We start from the raw sequence: 20,178 nt of genomic DNA, 5'->3' as shown, positions 1-20,178 counted from the left end.
GGGGGGCGCCTGGGGGGCTCAGTCGTTAAGCGTCTGCCTTCGGCTCAGGTCATGATCCCAGGGTCCTGGGATCGAGCCCCACATCGGGCTCCCTGCTCAGCAGGAAGCCTGCTTCTCCCTCTCCCACTCCCCCTGCTTGTGTTCCCTCTCTTGCTGTGTCTCTCTCTGTCAAATAAATAAATAAAAAATCTTTAAAAAGAAAAAAGAATTAAAAAAAAAAAAAGAACAGGGCTGAGGTCCCTGAATGTTTGGGGAGGGACCTGGGTTCAAGCCAGGCTCTGCTGCTTCCCAGCTGCATGGCCTCGGGGCAGCTCACCCTACCTGCCACCAGGCTCCTGCAACCAGGCTCCTGCAACCAGGCTGAGGACTGAATGAGTTTCACAAGTGAGCCCTTTGAAAACTGCCAGATGGCCTCCCAATAGAAATTTACCTCTACTCTCAATAGCAATGAGAATAAATAGCAACCACCATGGAGCTTGAGACACAGCAGGTGCCCGGAGCTGTTTGTTGAATGAATGAGAGCCCCGCCCTTCAGCCTGGCGGCACAGAGTTCCCAAGGTCCCGGAGGGAAGGGACAGGAGGTTGTGGGGCAGCTATGTCCAGGCCAGAATGGAGGGGCAGCGTGGGTAGGGAGCCTGCCTCTCATATGTGTAGCCAGTCGGCCCTCCCCACATCCTGAGTGGTGGCAAGGACCATGATTCTCCAGGTCTGCCCCTGGGGCCCAGGCGGAGAAGGTTCCTGCCCCCGTGGCCTCTTGTTGTGACTTTATAGGAAACAAGTGCTCCTGTCAATCAGCAGAGAGCCTTTGCAGCATGCAGAGGACAGGAAATGGAAAGTAGTTAGGCTTGTGGGGGTGTGGGGGTGTGTGTGTGTACACGTGTGTGCGTATGTGTGCGCGCGCATGTGTGGAGGGGGCGTGCCAGGGGCCCCAGGTGAGCACCAGTCCTGGCCCACGTGTGGAAATGGTCACCTTAGAGATCCTCAAGGTCACTCTGGGGGACCCTCCCCTCATTGGATCCAAAAGATCATAAAGCACGATTCTTCTTGGCGACATCTAAGTCTCTTCATGTCTTTGGGCTCATTTGGTCCTCGCAGCCTTCTCGTGTGGTAGATAGAGCAGGTTTGACTGGGCCCATTTTGCAGACTTAAACAAACATCTAAGTGGCAGGCCCACTTAGATGTCCCACTAGAAAGACTCAGAAGGTTCTAGGCGATGCTCGAGGTAGGCTCTACCCTCAGTGGTGCCTCAGGTCCTGGCCCCGTGCCCATCAGGGAGGGTTACGCGGAGAAAGGGGAAGGCAGCAGTGAGTGGGAGGTTTGGAGCCCCTGGAGGAGGCAGCACCGTGCTTCCTGGGGTTTCCAGGAGGCAGAGATCAGCTAGCAGGGTCTGCAGGGCAGGAGCATGGGGGCTCCTGTGTTTGCAGGGTGACCTGATCCTGCGTGGAGAAGTAAATTCAGTTTGGCTTTTCCAGCTGTTGGCTGAAGCTCACAGACACTGGATTTTCTCTTCCTGGCCACCAGAGCCTTGGGAGCTCTGCTCTGTTCCTACTCACGGGGGGCCCTGTCAGCCCATGGACGGGGAGGGGCTGGTGAGCCGTGGAGTGGCTGCTTGTCTCCCCCAGACTGGGCCATAGCAGACCAGAGGTGCTGGGTAGGGAGAGGCCGGGGTAGGCCCCTGCGAGCCCTCTGAAGTCATACGCAAACCTGTATGAGTGCATTTTGCTGGGGAGAAGAGCTATAGCTTCCTTCAGATTCTAGAGGGGGGCGTGAGCTTCCGAAGACTGAGAATTTACCGAGCAAATCAAACTTTGGCACTGTCCTTAGTAAGAGATTTAACTTCCAACCCCAAGGTCCTCATTAGTGAATGGGATATAGCCCCCCAACACACACCAAGCCCCGGGACACAGCCCAGCCTTCCAGCCCTAGACAACAGGAAAATGCCCGAGCTCTATCCTAAGCAAGGTGGGGAACGCTGCATGTCCTGGGGCCCCTGAAGATCCTTCATGGTCCACATGCCTCCTGGGCACCTGCCTTGGACATTGGACAAAGACCTCACCTTGCATGGAAGGCTTTCCCAAGGCAGATAAGAAAGCCATCCCAGGGTGGGCCGCTGAAACGCTCCTAGCCCAGGGACAGCACAAGGGCCGTGTCAGAATCCCCAGGGAGCCAGGCCTGTGCTCAGGGTGGGTCTCCGTGGCATTGTTCTAGTCCGCTCAGGCTGCCGTACCAGAACACCAGAACACAAGTGTATTTCTCATGGTTTTGTAGGCTGTGAAGTCCAAGATCAAGGTATTGGCAGATTCAGCGCCTGGTGAGCGGCCTTTTCTTGGTTTGTGGATGGCTGCCTTCTTGCTCTCATGGCGGAGAGAGGGGGCAGTAAGCTTCTGCTGTCTCTTCTCTTAAGGGCACCGACCCCATCCTGGGGACCCCACCCTCGTGACCTCCAGTGATCCCTGTCTCAACGGCCCCACCTCCAAATACCAACACGTTGGGGGTTAGGACTTCAACCTATGAATCGGGGGGTCACAACTCAGTCTGTAGCGCACATGCTTTGCATTAATACCTTGCCTTTCCCCAGTGAAGAGTCCATTTCAACCTTTCTCAAGCTAGTTAGCAGGCCATAGTTTTCACCCCCTGAAAATCCATATTTGACTTCCGAAATACTCATTGGCAAAGCCACTGGTGTTGCGGGGGACAGGAACACCGAGGCACTGTGGGGGCCACCTCTGGACTGTGGCCTTTGTGGCCACCCCCTGGAGGGAGGTCCCAGGACTCCATCTGCTGGCCAAGCTCTGGGGTGAGCAATGGCATATTGTCAACTCCAGACCTCAAGAGTCAAGAATAGAGCAGGCTGGTTGCCAGTGGGGTCCTGCTTGTTTACTATGAGTTTTATTTTTAATCCACCAATTATGTTTTGTGAAAGGGCCAGGCGCCCAGCAGCATCGCGCCCCCCCACACCCCCGCCGCTTCCCAAGGCGGCTCTCAAAGGGGGCGTGTCCGTCTGGCATCTGGGCCATGAGTCAAAGCGGTTGGCGCAGGCTTGCAGAGGCATCAGTCCACGCCGCCCTTGTTAATTGGTTGGGTTTTGACATTCCTGACAACTCTGCCTGCCACCAATGGTTTAATTGCTCGGTCTGATGAGGGAAGGTTGAGGACTCCCCCATTTGTCACCCCTGTCATCCTGCAGCGGGGCCGGCCTGGCCGAGGCTGAATTGTGCTCTGTGATCGTTCTGCCTGGCACAGAGTGGGTCTGGACGCCTGCTGTGCTGGGCTCCCAGCGTCTGCTCACTCTCATGGAGGCTTTTATTTACTCTGCGTTTCCCAAGCGCCAGCTAGCACCTCATTGCTCACACGCCGGGCCGCTGGCCAGTTCATTCCGGGGGAGACTTCGCTTCGCTACAACATTTATCACCATCATCGTCAACCGGGGCCCCGCATTTATTCTCTGCTTGTTATTCCTAACCCACTTTCAGAAATGAAAGCTTTCCCGGGGACAGGGGCAGCTCTGGAAGGGTTTTGATGGATGCAGACAATCCCACGGGAAGAGGGAGCCAGCACGGGAGGCATGATGGAGAGGGCCATGGCCTCTTGGTCCACGTTTGGAATTCAGGCAGCCGCTGTGCGCTGCTGGTGATGCTCTGAGCCTCTGTCTGTTAGTGGGAGGCTCCCAGCTCTTCACTGAAGGACTTGGTCCTGTGCCTCGGTTTCCCCATCTCTAAAATGGGGATATTTTCTCCTCCCTGTCCTGGTTGTTGCAAAGGTCTAAATGAATTAATATTCATATTTTCAGGTGTGGTGAGGACTTTCTCAAAGGGCAGGGAAGTTTTCTGAATCCACATGTCTGTCCACACTTCCCATTTGAGAACTTTTGACTCCGTTTTGGAGAGGGTCAGCGCCCTCCTGGACACGGCCGGCTCCCTGGCTAAGTAAGAGCTGAAGCCAGCAAACAAGGACCTGTGGGCCAAATCTGCCCCATCTCCTGATTTTGTACGGCCTGCGAGCTAAAAATGGCTTTTACCTCCTTAAAGGGAGGAAAATAAAAAAGCAGAATCTTTCAGGACATGTGAAAATGATACGAAATTCACATTCCAGTGTCCACATTTGAGTTTTATTGGAATACAAGCTTGCTTTACGTGTTTGCCTCTGGCAGCTTGTGAGCCACAGCCTAGCACGTAACTGGCTGCACCAGACACCACAGGGAGGATAAAGCCGAAAACATCCACTGTCTAGTCAGCCCACCTCTGGATCAGAGCCGTGATTTTGGAATTGGGCACTGGCCATTTACAATCTTGTCTAGAAGGCCCTTCAAGAGTTACATGACCTCCCAACATGAGCCTGGACATCTGCATAATGGGCAGGCTTGGCATCATTGGGAAAATTAAGATCGTGCTTGTCATGTTCCAGGGTTTTAGGCACATAGCATGTGCTTATGAAAAGGAAGTCCCCTCTTTCGCTCTTGGCTCTCCTTTGAAAACTTCTCTCTGCTGGCCACCCTCCATGTGGATTTCTTCCTGCCTTTAGGGAAGCGTTCATTCACAGAGCCACCCTGCGCGGGTCCTGGGGAGGAAGTCAACCAGAGCCTGGTGCGTCGGGAGCCCTTGGCTCTCGCAGCGGATGACAAGGCGTGGGCAAGGCCAGGAGGAAAGCACAGGACAGAGGGAAGGCCGCTTACTGAGCCTGGGGGCAGCGGGCCAAGTCGGAGGAGGTGGGGCCTGGAAGTCAGTGTATCTGGGCGGAGCTGCTCACTTGCGCACTCCCACTCTGTTGGGTGTGACAAGAGCACAGGGGACAGCAAGTGACAGGAATCAAAGGCTCACAGGTATTAGGTGCTGACTAGTTGCCCAGTGCAACTGGGGTTGTGTGAGCTCTGCATTTAATCCCACTGCACCCCAGTGAGGTGGGGGACTGTTATTATTAACCATATGCACCGATGCAGAGACTGAGGCACGAGGCAGGCCAGGGTTCAAGTTGCGGGCAGTGGGCTCCCGAGCCCAGGGTGTTGACCGCAGGGCCCTGCCCTTGACCCGTAGGCTGCAGCACTGAGATCTGGGCCTATGGGCAGTGGGGAGCCATGGAGGGCTTTAGAGAAATGAGGCTGTGTGATCAGGGATATGTTTGAGAAACAGAGTCCCTGGGGACACAGGTCTTATAGCAGGGACACTGCTATTTCCCGATGACAGCTGCCCTCAGGACACCATCTTGTCCCTGTGTGGTTAGAACGGGAGTGGGATTGTCACCGTACCTGTGAGGAAATGGGGGCAGCCTGCTGTTTATTTGTATGCCCTACAGACACGGCTGGCTCAGGGCACAAATGTCATTGGCCCAGTCTTGCCTTCTGGGTTTGAATCTTGGTGCTTTCCTACCCAGGTGACCTTGGGCAAGTGCTCTCTGAGGCATCGCTCCGTGCCTCAGTTTCCCCATCTGTCAAACCAGGATAATAATAGTGTCAGCTGATGGGGTGGGCAGGAGAGCTCAATGAGATGATAATGCACCTCAAGTTCCTTGAGCGGTCCTGGCACTTTGGCGAGTGCTGCAGTGATCGCTTTGTGTAGCAAGAGTTGTTACAATGCCCCCGTCTTGAGCGCTACCCCCAGGATATGGCAGGAAAACATGTTGACAGGCCCAGTGTGGACATGCTTTGACCAAGAGTCTCTTGGTTGACTCTAATAAGGTAGAGAAGAGCATCTGGGATGTCTTTATCTTCGGCAAAAGGACAGAGGGTTGATTGCATCACACACACACACACACACACACACACACACGCAGGCAGGCCTTGAAGGCCAGGGGCACTCTGGGGGGACCTTCCTAGGTGGTGACTCTCCTCCCCTCCCACAGGACAGAGTGAGTCTGCTGGAGCAGATGACCCGGGAGCATGAGGATTTCCAGGCAGATGTGGACGAGTTCCAGCTGTGGCTGAATGCGGTGGTGGAAAAGGTGAACAGCTGCCTGGGACGGAGCTGCAAACTGTCCACCCAGCACTGTCTCTCCATGCTGCAGGTAAACTGGGCTGTGTCTCAGTCAGAGGGGGCCACTGAGGAAATGCTCAGAAACGGGGGCTCTGTGTTGTCATTTGTTTACTAGGGTATGCTGGGGGCCACGGGAGATAACAAAATCCACGGCACACAGACCCCACATGAGAAGCATGGAATCTAGTGCAATATGTTTGGGGCTTCGGCTGCGTTCTGGAAATCTCTGAGCCAGCAGGGCATTTGGAAACCCAAGGCTAGGGCGGCATGGTCTGGACCAGTGGGTCTCAAATAGGGGACATTCCAGCCATGTCTGAAGATACCTTTTGGTGGTTACAGTGGGGGGTGGAGATGCTAATGGCATCTAGTGGGTGGAGGCCGGAGATGCTGTGACGCATCTTGTGACGCACAGGGCAGCCTCCACAGTGGAGTGACCCCACTGCAGGTGTCAGTGTGCCTCGGGTAAGGAACCCTGGCGTAGGCATCAGGCCTGTGGTGGTGAGAGGCTTGGTCCACTCTGGCCTTCCTGAATGGCTGTGACCTTGAATGAGCTTCTGACATCCTCTGTAAAGGGAGTGTTAATTACCGTCAGTAATTCAAGGACCACGTTATAAGTTTTGCCACAGATATACAGCCCCTGTACCATTTATTTCATATTTGTACTTAAGGTGACTCTTTTTTAAAAAAACCAATGAACAATGACCCAAAAACATCTTACATGACTAGTATGAGAATGTTCATTGGACCGTATTTGTAATAGTTCCAAATTGAAAGCAAACTCAGATTTTAATCAGCAGAGTAGTGGATAAACATATCGTGGAACAGGAGAGATATATGTATATATGAATATACATATGAACAGGAGATATATATATATATACACACATATATATATGAATACTACTCACAATAAAAAAAAATAAAGTACTAATATATACAACAACATGGAAGAATCTGAAGGGCATTTTGCTGAAAGAAGCCAGGTTCCAAAGCTAATATATTCTATGATTTCAGATATGTGGAGTTCTAGAAGCCTTTGGGGTATTAGAAATGCTCTGCATTTTGATCACAGTATGGACTACACGGGTGTGAATGTTTCTCAAAACCATCTGAACAGTAGTGCTTAGGATCTATATACTTGACTCCATGCGTTGACACTTCGATAAAAAAGTGAAATATTTTGAAGGCACTTTCAAACAAAATAGATTTAAAGGTGTTTATATAAATTTTTTTAATTAAAAGTGGATGAATATTTTATTTGAAGGGAAAATTTACATCATTGTCATGAATGGAAAACCAGCACTCACTCCTAATTTGCAGAGAACCATAAAATAAATATAATGAAACCAAATGGGGTCACTAGGCTCTCTTTGGCTCCATACTTCTGCCCGCCGAAGGCTCTGGGCCTGAGGCTGCCTCCGTCCTCGGTAAAAAGGAAGATCAACAAACGTCAGAGAGGGTTGAAGACAGAAAGACCCAATAGAGATTTTCTCCTTGACTTAATCAAATGGCTATAAAAGATGCGGGAAGGGAATTCTGTCCTCACCTTATGAGTCAGTGCTACGAAGGCAGACAGTCCACTCCTTGGAAAGGCGCCCCGGACCCTAACCTGGGAATCAGGGATGGGTGTTTAGCATGACCTTCCCCGGGGCTCAGGAAAATGCAGCCCATGTTTTCTCTCTCCCCTCATGTGTTTCTCTGTCCTGCCCCCACCACCCCCCCGCCCCCTTTAGGACATCGCCAGTGATTTTCCCCGGGGTGAGAAGTCCTTGAGGAGGCTGGAGGAACAGGCTGTGGGCGTCATCCAGAACACCTCTCCTCTGGGTGCAGAGAGGATCACTGAGGGACTGGAGGATATGCGCAGAGTTCTGGAGAAGATGCGCGTCCTCTGGGAGGAGGAGGAGGAGCGGCTGCAGGGCCAGCTCAGGTCCATGGGGGCCAGTGAGCAGCAGTGGCGGCAGCTGGAAGCCGAGCTGGGAGAGTTCAGGAAGGACCTCCAGAGGCTGGCCAAGGAGGGCCTGGAACCCGCAGCGAAGGCGGGGACCGAGGACGAGCTGGTGGCCCGCTGGAGACTCTACTCGGTAAGCAGCGTTTGGCTAAGACATGGACTGTCCAGGTGCCCTGTGTGCCTCGGAGCCTCACCACTTGGAGCTCCCTTGCCTGGGGGGGGTGGGGGGCGCGAATCAAGCTAAGCCTTAAGTACACTCACTTTGGTTTCCCTGGATCTTTGGTAACCTGAGTTCCCTGGGTGTAATATATAAGTTGGGTGCTTGTACCCATTTTCCAGATGAGGAAACTGAGGCCTGGAGAGATTTCACTCCCCCCCACCCCCAACATCCCCAGGATCAAACGATGAGTCAGAGGGTAAATAAGACCAGAGGTGGATTGGCTTTGAGTTTGCCATTCCCTTGCCCAGTGGTGAGATATGGGGTGGACTTCCTGAGACCAGAGCAGGGAGAGTTAGGTCAGAGGGAAAGTTCTTCAGCGTAGAGATGATGGGGTTCTGGGGAGACCCAGCAGACAATGCCCATCCTGGGAGGGTGGCGTGGCTTCCCACCCAGACACAGCGTGCAGTCAGATTGCGTTTGCCTTCCTCCCACCCGTGTACACACTCAGGAGGTCTGACTTATGGACAGAGAGATTTCCAAATAAGGATTCACATCCTCCCCCACTCCTATCTTTACATATTAACTCACTGGGTTAGCTCCACATTAGCACCATTAGGGGAAATGTCTAAAAGAAGAACTACCCAGATCCCACCTCCAGTCTGCATTGTTGTTCTATTTTTTCTCTTCCTTCTAATGCTTGCCCATCTGCAAAAATATGTTTGTGTGGGTAGAAACAAGGCACATAGTCTTTAGGGCTCACTGAGCCTCGTAGCAGCCCAGATTCCACTGTAGTGACCACCTTTGCCCAGAGGGAACGTGCTTCCTCTTTAGGACTGTCCACCTCAGCACAGGTGGAGGTGGCGAGCACGGGGGTCAAGGGCAGGGGCTTTCGGGTCAGACTGCCTGGGCGCAGGTCCAGCGTTCTCTCCTTGCTACCTGCGTGGTCCTGGGAGAGGTGCTTTAAACCTCAGCTGTATGCACAACAGGAATGAACCCATGAAAGCTTAACAAGTGCTTAGCATAGCACCTGCCAAAGCCAGTTCTCAAAGAGGACAAACTCAGGAGGGAAAGCCTAGAAAGCCCTGCCTCTGTCCCATCACGAGAGCTTCTTGCCTGCGCCCGGCTGTGTGTCAGGAAGCCTGTCCTGAGGCAGGAGGCTGACCACCTCCCTGTGAACTCTCTGACCCACCTGGTTCCAGTGTCTTCTCAATTACAGTCAAGCTGTGACTAACCGCAATCAATGAAAGGAAGTGTGGAATTTCTGACTCAAGACTTTTGTTCGTAAGGGAGCATTCACACGGTTGCTGTTTTTGCACTTACTATGTGTTCTGTAGGAAGAAGCAGGCACACACACCTGACCTGCTCCAACCCAGCCCTCGGAGTGGCGGGGTGCCCTGGGACGAGGCCCACGAAACCCACCTGGTTCGGCCGGGAGCAGCTGTGGCCCAGCAGAGCAGGGGAAAGGTAGAGGGCACTTATCCCGTCTTGCACCAAGAAGGAAATGTGGACTGTTCCCTCTATTGAGAAACAGGCCCACTTCAGAGAAGGTGGTGGTATCAGGACCCCAGGTGAAAGAGCTACATGTTCACCTTCAAACCGACACAGTCCGGTTGTTATTTACCTGGCATGCAATGTGCTGAGTGCTGGACAAACCTCAGCGGGGGGGCGGGAGGGGGCACGGCCATGATCCCCTTTTATAGATGGGGAAACTGAGGCACTCATGAGTTGAAGACTTGCCTGTGGTTATGCACCCTACAGGTGGAGGCAGGGATTTGAACTTGAACCTAGACAGTCTAACTCCAGAGCACATGCTTCTAACCCGCTGTACCAGCTCAGACTCCCAGCTTTAGCAAATTAGCATCGTGAGAGGCAAGGACCAGGAGCGAGGACATTGGAGCTCAGGCTGGCCGTGATGTCCTGATCTCTGTCCCAGTCCCGAGACCCGCCCCCACAGAGAACCGGGGGCGGGGGGAGTGATCTGTTGCATCCCCCTGCGGACCGGGCAGGACCATTCATCAGCTTCAGGGAGACTTTTTGCAGCTGAAGTTGAAATCAGAGCGGTTTTGTGGCTAACGCAGCATCGACCACAGCTGCCTCACATGGCCCCCCTCCCGGGCATCCCTGCAATCCAGAAACTCAAGATGCCCACATCGTGGGTGCAGAAGGCCAAGTCTCTCTTGTCCACAGGCTGGCCAGCCTTCCTGGGAGCGGGTGTGCGGGGCTTCCTCGTGAATGGTTTGGAAACTGCGAGTTCACACACACCAGTTGTGTCTTCCTCTTCTATGAAAACTTGTACGAATTTCATTACATTTGCTTCATGATTGGATGTGGACAGATTCCACATCCCGCTGCCCATACAGTGTTCCCTCCTGCCCCTAGCGGCTGCCTCCCATCCGTCTGAGCTTGCGCCCTTGAGCTCCACGCTGGTCCCAGTTCACTTGTGGTTTGCCCAAGACTGAGGCTGGCTGGTTCACTAGTCCCTGTGAGTGGAGGATCTGGACCAAGGCTCAAGGTTGCATGGGGGGCAGCTGGGGAGGGGTACGGCCAGGTTCCTGCTCTGTACCCAGTGCCTGGTCAAGGGGGTGGCCCCATTTTACCAATGAGGGAACAGTCGGGGGTTGCCCAGCTAGGAAGGGGTCGAGAGGGTTTCCCGCACAGCCTGTGTCATGCCAAAGCCCAGCCCTTTCCACGACCCCCCCATCTCACCTCCTCCTCAGCACGGGCCCAGCAAGCATCAAGGTCAAGGTCAAATTCCGCACTTCCTTAGGGCAGCAGGAAAGGGCTGTGTCTGGTGTCAGAATGCAGTCCAGTGAGTGCAGTGGTTTGGGAGGGCTCCGAGGAGATATCCTCTCGGCCTGCCAATAACACGAACCAGATTCACAAAGCACCTTAGATTGTTGTTTTCCTTCAGTGCCGCAGAGTCTAAGAGCCAAAGGGCCCAGCTCCCATGTCAGGTCCACTGTCTACTTGCCCCGCAACTGTCAGGAAACCTTCAGCCAGAGTTCCCCTCGGTATACAATGGAGACATGGAGAATTACTTCCTAGGGTCTTTGCCCAGCTTCAGTGAATGGGACACCCAGAGCACTCAGCGTGGTGCAGTGTTCCCAAGATATTCGTTATTTGTATTATTAGGTGCGGGCCCTCAGGACAACACTGAGGTCAGTGATAATAGAAAAGCCAGCTTGGGGAGAGCAAATGCCAAGGTCAGGGCACAGAGCAGGAGGGTGGGGCTGAGCTTCCAGAGACCCCAGTCCCTGCCCTGGGTGACGGGCTTCTCCCAGGCTAGCCCACTCCCACCTGCCACGCTCGTCCCCCAGTCACTGACTCTCCCACGCCCCTCTGGTTTCGTCCCTGTGTCGTAGGCGACGTGGACAGCGCTGGTGGCCGAAGAGCCCCGGGTGGCCTGGCTGCAGGCCCAGCTGAAGGAGCTCATCACCCTCTCCCGTGACCCGCAGCCTCTCTCCGACAGCGTGGTCGCTGCCCTCCAGGAGTTCCAGAGGTATCCGGGCTGAGGGAGGTGGGACTCGGGCTGTGCCTTGAACCTCACACTCAAAGGGTCTTCTGACCTCATTAAAGACCATCACACCTGGGTAACTCTAACATAATTCTGGTGCCCTCAACCCCTGGTATTTTGTTCCCAGAAGGAGGACTGGACTTAGCTTTATTCCATGCGGCGTGGCTCATTCACCGATTTCCATCCCGTCTCTGTGTAGCATCACACTGGGGAGGCATCCTCCACATAATGGCCCAAAGGGAGGGCTCTTCAATAGACAAACACCACCCCCCTGCCTGCAGATGGTGCTGCCTCAGCATCCGAGCCTGTCTTCAGACCAGCCTCTACCTCTGCCTCGGCCCACGGGCTCAGGCAGAGCCGGGGCTCCAGTGTCCTAGCTCAGCAAACACCAGCAGATCAAATATCCACCTGCGCTGGAGCTGAGCACCGTGTAAATTTGCAACCTGTAGCTATTTTTGCTCCGTGAGCCTCAGAGGTGTTGTGAACACAGCACAACTGTCCACGGATCCAGAGCCCCTTGCATCCTTCTGCCTGATACAGAGCTTCCTTCCAAATGAACTTGGGGGGCTCCCTCTTGCTGTGAGTCTATACCTCAGAGCAGGGGCCCGGATCCGGCTTCTCTTGTTGAGGTTTTATGTGCTGGCTCTCTATGACTGGATGTTGTAGTTGAGAGATTATTTCCAGAAATTATTAAGGCCCAGGATGATGGTCTCTTCGATTTTGCTTTCGAAGAGAGGCGCCTGGGGATAGGCAGTACCAGGCTAGGGGCTCCATGATTCCTCTTTGAGGCTTGAGGTTCTCTGGTCATGAGGCTGGGCTGCAAGTCTGTCTGAGAACTGGCATACTTCAGTGCACGTTAATCCAGAGGGGGAGACCTCTGAAGCCCCGTGGCCACTCCCAGCAGCCTGTAGATGGGGGAGAGCCCGCCATGGGGATAGTGTGTGCTGGGCTCCCTCGGGGTCCCGGTAGAGGCCTCGGTTCTGAACTGACCCCCTCTCTCCCCCTTGCAGCATGAAGGGGAAGAGCACCAAGCTTCGCAATGCCACAGGGCTGGAGCTGTGGCAGTGTTTCCAGCGGCCTCTGCAGGATCTGCAGCTGTGGAGGGCCCTGGCCCAGAGGCTCCTGGATGTTACTGCCAGCCTGCCAGACCTGCCCTCCATTCACACCTTCCTGCCCCAGATCGAGGTAACCAGGTCCCACCAGGAGGGCTGACCAGTGCAGGGGCGGCGGGGAGGAGGGAGGCCCCCAGCCAGACCTGACACTGTAGCCAGACTTCCAGGGAAAGACGTGTCCCTGGGTGCTTCAGGAATCTGGGTAGAGTTCGCCGCACCCTGCCTGGCCAAGTCCTGAGTTGGCACAGGAAATGTTATCAGTGACAAAGGTCATCCTCAATTCTTAGGTGACCTCAGGACTTTGTACTGACCCTCCCACACCCTTTCCCTCTAGGATCCTCCTGCAGATGGTCCTCTGGGGGAAGCATGAGCAATTCTGAGGGAGAGCATGTGAGGCCATTACCTTTACTGCATGTGTATCAGTTAGGATGCATGTAACAAGTGACAGAAATTCTGACCAACGGCAGCTTAAAATCCAGAGACTTCCAGGTGGTTCAGGGCTGGCTTGGTAGCTCAGCAGTATCTTCTAGGACCCAGGCTCTTTCTAGCTCTAAGCCACATCTCCCTTCATAGCCCCAAGATGGCTGCCACCACAGCAAGCTTGCATCTTCACGTGAACAACATCTTGTTCAGGAAGGAACAGCAAGGGGCAAAGAGGCTTTCTCTATTCACCATTTAAAACAGGGAGCAAACCATCCTTCCCAGAAGCCCCAGCAGATTCCGTACATCTCTTTGGCCAGGTCACATGGCTGTCCCTCGGTCAGTCACTGGCTGAGGATGATGGGATTGCCAGCACCGGCTTATACGGATTACAGACCTAACCCTGTGTTAAAATGTGATCAAAGAAGACAATTTAGATGATACGAACAAACTCTGTTTAACACTTCATGAAGTGGACAGCCTCCTTTCGGAGAGCTGCAAAATGGAGCAAACGGCAGGAAGGTTTCATAGGATAAAGAATAAAGAACAAGGAAAAGACAGATAGAAAATATCTGATTGGCCAATGGCCAGCCTTGTTTGGGTTGAGAAGGCCGGGAGTTGGCTTGATGTTTGGGGATCGCAGACTAGAGATACTGCGTTTCTGGCCAAGCAGAGCATTTACGAGAACTCAAAACTTACCTGGAAGTTTCACTCTGTTGCTTGGCATCCAGGGTGGAAGCAGCCCCATCTTGACCCTAGAAATTTATTTCAACACCTGAAACTGGGCACTTTGCCATCTAGACACAATGCTGGTTGTTGGGTGAGCAAGAAGGAGGAATGAACGTTGGGTGAGCAGACAGTGGCATCTACCACAACTGCCCATCAACAGGCAGGCTCTGATTAGCCTGTCAACACTGCCTGATGGTACCCTTTGGAGCTCTGATGTCCATAAAATACTTTCAGGTCCAGCGAGTCTAAGACATACTGAGTGGGAGGAGACACAAAAGAGTATCAGATATAAGCCTCGTTTTATATTAATTTTCATTCTGGTTATGAAAGTCGTGCCTGCTTGGAGATGTAAAGATTTGTGAAGAAGGAAACAAAGAACGCCCAAAATCCCATAAGCCCTTAGGACCACTGTTAACATGTGGAGGGACACAACATTACATTTTCCCTCCAACCTGGTATTTCTGGGGATGCCCTTCAGCCCATGTAAAATTCACTTTGGGGAGCCCTGAGGATTTTACATGTGTCAGAAAAATCAATTTTAGCTCAGACAATCCCAAGTAATACCCTTTATATCTGATGAAAATCCATCTAGCCATTTCTCTGCAATATGGTCACCAATAGACAGAAGCCTTAAATAATTCATGACAGTTTTCACGTATTTGGGATCATGTTATATAGTTGTATATTCTGATATTTTTGGTTGGCACATCTGAGCTTTTTCTTGGCATTTTGCTAAGCAAAATGAGGAGACAGAGGAATATGTTCCAAATGAAAGAACAAGGTAAAACCTCAGAAAAAAAAAACTCTAATGAAATGGAAGTAATTAGTATACCTGATACAGAGTCCAAAGTCATGGTCATAAAGATGCTCACTGATTTTGGGAGAAGAATGGGTGAACACAGCGAGAACTTCAACAACAAAAAAAATAAAATAAAATACAAGAAAGTATCAAACAGAAGTCACAGAACCAAAGAATACAGTGACTGAACTGAAAAATACACTAGAGGGTTCAGGAGCAGACGACATGCAGCAGAAGGGATCCGTGATCTAGAAGACAGGGTACTGGAGCACACTCAGAGCAGCAAAAAGAAAAAAATAATTTTAAAAAGTGCAAATAGCTTAAGGGACCTCTGAGACAACATCAGACAGAATAACATTTGCATTATAGATGTCCCAGAAGGAGAAGAGATATAAAGGGGCGGGGGGGCAGAAAACTTACTTGAAGAAGTAAAGACTGAAAACTTCCCTAACCCGGGGAAGGAAACAAACATCCAGGTCCAGGAAGCTCACAGAGCTCCAAATAAGATGAACCCCAAGTGACCCATAGCGAGACACATGATAATTAAAATGTCAAAACTTAAAGAAAGAATCTTAAAAGTAGCAAGAGAAAAATAATGTGTTATGTACAAGGGAAGCTTCAGGAGACTATAGGCAGATTTTTCAGCAGAAACTGGGCAGAGGGTCTGAATAGGCATTTTTCCAAAGAAAACATACAGGTGGCCAACAGGCATATGAAAATGTGCTCAACATCACTCATCATCTGGGAAATGCAAAACCCCAATGAGATATCACCTCACACCTGTCAGAATGGCTAGTATTAAAAAGATAAGAAATAACAAGTGTTAGGATGTGGAGAAAAGGGAACCGTCGTGCACTGTTGGTGGGGATATAAAGTGGTGCAGCCACGGTGGAAAACAGTATGAAAGTTCCTCAAAAAATTAAAAATAGGGGCGCCTGGGTGGCTCAGTTGGTTAAGCGACTGCCTTCGGCTCAGGTCATGATCCTGGAGTCCCGGGATCGAGTCCCGCATCGGGCTCCCTGCTCGGCAGGGAGTCTGCTTCTCCCTCTGGCCCTGTCCCTTCTCATGCTCTCTCTGTCTTTCAAATAAATAAAATCTTAAAAAAATTAAAAACAGAACTACCCTATGATTCAGCAATTCCACTTCTGGGTATTTATCTAAAGAAAACAAAAAACACTAATTCGAAAAGGTATCTGCACCTCCATGTTCATTGCATCATTATTTACAATAGTGAAGGCCTGAAAACCACCCAAGTGTCCACTGATGGATGAATGGATGAAGGAAGATGTGATAAATATATCATATATTTATCATATATATATATAATGGAATGCTACTACTCAGCCATAAAAAAGAATGAAATCTTGCCGCTTAAAGTAACATGGATGGATCTTGGGGGTATTATATTAAGTGAAGTAAGTCAAGCAGAGAAAGGCAAATACGACAATGATCCCACCTCTATGTGGAATCTCAGAAAACAAACAAGACAAAACTTGTAGACACAGAGAACAGAATGATGGTGGCCAATGGGGCAGGGTGTTGGGGGTAGGCAAAATGGGTGAAGGGGGTCCAAGGGGTACAAACTTGCAGTTACAGAATAAATAAGTCACGGGAATGTCAGGTCCAGCATGGTGACTATAGTCAATATTGTAATGCATAGTGAAAGTTGCCAAAAGAGTAAATCTTAAAAGTTCTCATTGTCATAAGGAAAAAATAATTCTAACTTTCTATGGTGACGGATGGTACTAGATTTATTGTGGTGATCATTTTTTCGCGGCAAATACGAATATCGACTCGTTATGTTGTGCATCTGAAACCAATATAATGTTATATGTCTATCATACTTCAACTACAAATTTAAGGAAAAAAGATAAAATGTTTCCAAAGAGTCATCACTCTAAATGGCTGCATAATATGCTTTTCCATTCTTACAATATTTAGGTTGTTTCCAGTTTTCCTTGTCATCAGTTGTATATGTTGAATACCTATGTACACAGACTTTGATCTCCATTTCCATCATTTTCCTCCTCATGTTGCTGAGGAGGGACCGGAGCCAGAGAGAAGTGAGGGCGTTTGTTCAAGGTCAGGCCACTTGAGAGGCAGAGCTGAAGCCAGAATGGTGGGTTCTAGCCTCTCCTCTTATGTTCCTGTTCCTGCTGTCACACTGGGTCCTGGGAACAGGTTTATGAAGCAGGCAGGACAATTTTATTATTATCCTTTGACTGTTAAGGAGACCGTGTCCCAGAGAGGGGAAGGCACTTGCTCAAGGTCACACAGCAACTGAGTGTCAGGGCTGGCTTTGACCCCGGTCTGTTTGACTCGGCGCCAGGTGCTTTTCCCGCTGGACCACAATTGCATTCCCACCCTGTCCTCGCTGGAGCAGAAAGCTAACCAGGACCTGTGCCAGGCAGGAGAGAGAGGTACTGTCTTTCTAGAATGTGACTCAGGACCTCCCAGGACAGGAGTTTCACAGAGCAGTGTTTTGGAAAAGTGGGCAGCACTGGGTTTGTCCACGTTTAAAGGCTGTTTGCTGCTGGGATCATGTCTTGGATTACGCTCACCGGGCTTTCCCAGGAAGGATGGCTTTCAGGGGCTAAGCTCAAGCTGCCAGCCCTATATTTCCTGGCTCAGCTCCTACACCTAGCCTCAGAGTAGCCTATGGACCTGCGAAGTTCCTCTGGAACTGAGACACCAGGCCCCAAGGTTGGACATGGCTGAAATACTCGTTTCCGGGGGTGACTGTAACAAAGTGCCCAAACTCGGTGGCTTAGAGCAACAGAACCTCATTCTCTCATGGCTCCAGAGACGGCAAGGCCACGATCAGGGTGTCTGGAGGGCCCCGCTGTCTCTGAAGCCTCTAGGGGAGAAGCCTTCCCTGCTTCTACGAGCCCCTGGTGTTTGCTGGCGGTTGTTAGTGTCCACTGGCCTGCAGACGCAACCCTCCAATCCCGGCCTCTGTGGTCACGTGGACAGCTTCTCCCCTTCGCTTCCCTCCGAGTGCGTGTGCCTGCAGATTTCCCCTTTTAATAAGCGCATGGGTCACATTGGATTAGGGTCCACCCTAGTGACCTCATTTCAACTTGGTTACCTCGGTGAAGACCCTATCTCCAAATAAAGTCACATTCGGAGGTAGTTGTGGGGGATGGTGGCTAAGACTTCATATCTTTTTGCAGGGGACACAGTTCATCCCATAAGAGCTGGTGTAATGACTCTAGCGGAGAAGGGCCGTCTGTTAGTGTGTGCTCGCTGTGGGTTGTGCACCATGTTAAATGCTGTCTAGGCCTCCCCTCATGTCAGCCTCATACAGCCCCATTGAGTTGGGTGTGACTACGCCTGTTTTGCAGATAAGGAAACTGAGTCTCAGAACTACCCAAGTCCTCCCAGCTAGTACGGAATTCACACTCACAGTGGCCAGGCCGAATTCTGAACTCCTGTGTCTAGGTTTGCTGAAAAGGGAGTGCAGGGCACCCTCTCCCTAAAGAGGCTTGTCCTCTCTGTGGCTGATCACAAGCCACATGCCCTCGTGGGAAGGTTACGCTAATTCAGCTGTGCCCGCCATGTTTATGCTGTCCTTCCTCCAGGGACTCTCTCTGCCCTCCCAGGGCTGCTGGCAAAACTGCCCTCTCTAGGGAGCCTTCTTGGATTTCCCCAACCAGGAGTGTTCAGCTCTGCCTCGAACACCCATAGGGCTCTGTCGAAACTTTAAGGGAAATGATCACTTTGTGCCCTGAATTATAGTTACCTACCTGGCTGGGGGTCTTTGTTCTTCCTTCCCAGCTCTGTGGCTAGCTCAGTATCTCAGCAACATCACAGGTATAAAATGGAAGGACTCTGGCCAGCTAAAGACAAGACCCTTGGCCTCCGGGCCCCTGGGCCCTCAGAGCAGCAAGACGTGTTTACCCCAAGCAGCGAATTAAGCAGCAGGAACCCGAGGCTTGGCCCAGGGCTTTGGGGCTGGAAGAGGGAGTGTAGGCTGGGGGTGTGGTCAGGGCAGGCTTCCTGGAGGAGGTGGGGCCTGGGCTGTTCTCTGAGTTCTGGCGGCTGCGTGGGAGCCAGCTACTCATTACATAAGTCTCCTTTAGGTCCTTCTTCACCTGGCGAGCTCCTACACATCACGATTCCACGCAGGTGTCACCTCCTCTGGGGGGGGACTTCCTGATTTCCCACTGACCATGCTCCCCTAGGCCCCTAGCCCCTTCAGAATGTCCTAAACAGCACCTCCAGGGGTAGTCCCACTGCTGTCGGCGACGGGGGGTGGGGGTCACTGAGGAAAGGATCACCGGACAGTGGCAGTGGGGGTGGCTAGGGAGGAGGTGGAGTTCTTGCCCAGGCTTTGGTGATAAGACAGAAGTGGGGGGCGAGAGAGGAATCGCGTTGACCCTGAAATGCAGGGCCTCCCTGATGCACCCTGCTGCCGCCTCCACCCCCGGCACAAAGGCGTGCATCCCGCGGGGCACGTGCAGCAGGACAGATGCGCTCCTGGACAGCTTCCCAGCCCGGGCCTGCCCTGCCGGGGCCCTGGGCTTACCGGATGCCTTGTCTGCCGTAGGCGGCCCTGGCTGAAAGCTCCCGCTTGAAGGAGCAGCTGACGGCGCTGCCGCTGAAGAAAGACTTGCTGAGGAGCGTCTTCGGCCAGGACAGAGCGGCGGCTCTCTTGGAGCAGGTGGTGAGCTCCGTGCGGGACCGGGACCTGCTGCACAACAGCCTTCTGCAGAGGAAAAGCAAGCTGCAGGTGGGTGTCCGGGCCTTCCTGGGAGGGAGGGGGGCGGCCTGCATCCCTGCCTCAGCTGCACCTCTGGCTGCTGGGTGGCCTGCCCTTTCCCTCTGTCCCCATGGCCTCAGCTCCTCGGCTGTACACCGGGTGCAGTGAACGAGCGAGCCTTCTCACTGGTGTCCTGCACCTGCCGCCCCCACCTCTGCCCCCACCCCCCCCAAACCCCCCTCTACACCGCTGTCACACAGAACGGGCTTCCCCGGAGGGGTGGGGGCGGGTGTCAAAGGAGAAAATGCAGAGAAAATCGCCTGTAAAATTAAACCACCATAGAGCTGAACACCAATATTATTGGGAAGACATTTCTGAATGACGACCCCGAAGCTAAGGTGTAAGGTGGCGGGTGGTGGGGAGTGTGTTCCCTCATGTAACAGACGTGAACTGAGCGTGAGCTGCTCACGGGGCTCTGAGAGGATGCCCGCCGGGAGCTTCTTTCACATCCGGGATCCGTCTCACCCGAGGAGCCAACATTCAGCCCACATCTGAGGGTCGGTGGGGCAGAGGGTCTCTGCGGCAGCTCGTCTAGCTCTGCCCTTGGAGCCAGAGAGCAGCTGTAAAGGAGTGGGCATGGCTGTGTCCCAATAAAACTTTATGTACAAAAACAGGCCTTTGGTGGGATCTGGTGTGGATGTGTTACGCGATGCAGTTCTGTACTAGAGAGCAGAACAGCCGTCATGTGAGGACCCCACGGTGATTCCAAGGAGGGCGTCCAACCCCTGCAAGGGCTCCAGGAAGGCTTCCTGGAGGGGGTGATGCCTG

At 52.4% G+C, this 20,178-nt stretch overlaps 1 protein-coding gene across 6 annotated transcripts in view; it reads left to right on the top strand.

Annotated features, from left to right (window-relative positions):
* SYNE3 (spectrin repeat containing nuclear envelope family member 3) overlaps positions 1 to 20,178 on the top strand; it is a 104,801-nt gene that overhangs the window by 47,598 nt on the left and 37,025 nt on the right. For 5 of the 6 annotated variants that reach the window (XM_073895847.1, XM_073895846.1, XM_025869412.2 and 2 more), the window contains exons 5-9: positions 5,836 to 5,997; positions 7,700 to 8,047; positions 11,437 to 11,573; positions 12,599 to 12,773; positions 19,198 to 19,380. In XM_073895847.1, coding sequence (XP_073751948.1) covers positions 5,836 to 5,997; positions 7,700 to 8,047; positions 11,437 to 11,573; positions 12,599 to 12,773; positions 19,198 to 19,380 — 1,005 coding nt within the window. Of the gene's footprint in view, positions 1 to 5,835; positions 5,998 to 7,699; positions 8,048 to 11,436; positions 11,574 to 12,598; positions 12,774 to 17,992; positions 18,090 to 19,197; positions 19,381 to 20,178 lie in introns of those variants that run through there. The other variant, XM_073895848.1, reaches the window with a different exon arrangement.

The sequence above is a fragment of the Callorhinus ursinus genome, unplaced genomic scaffold (assembly GCF_003265705.2).
Source record: "Callorhinus ursinus isolate GAN/ISIS: 27379988/994484 unplaced genomic scaffold, GSC_fseal_2.0 scaffold8, whole genome shotgun sequence".
NCBI classification, from domain to species: domain Eukaryota; kingdom Metazoa; phylum Chordata; class Mammalia; order Carnivora; family Otariidae; genus Callorhinus; species Callorhinus ursinus.
The sequence above is the reverse complement of the archived record's forward strand: the minus strand, read 5'-3'. Positions and strand labels throughout refer to the sequence as shown.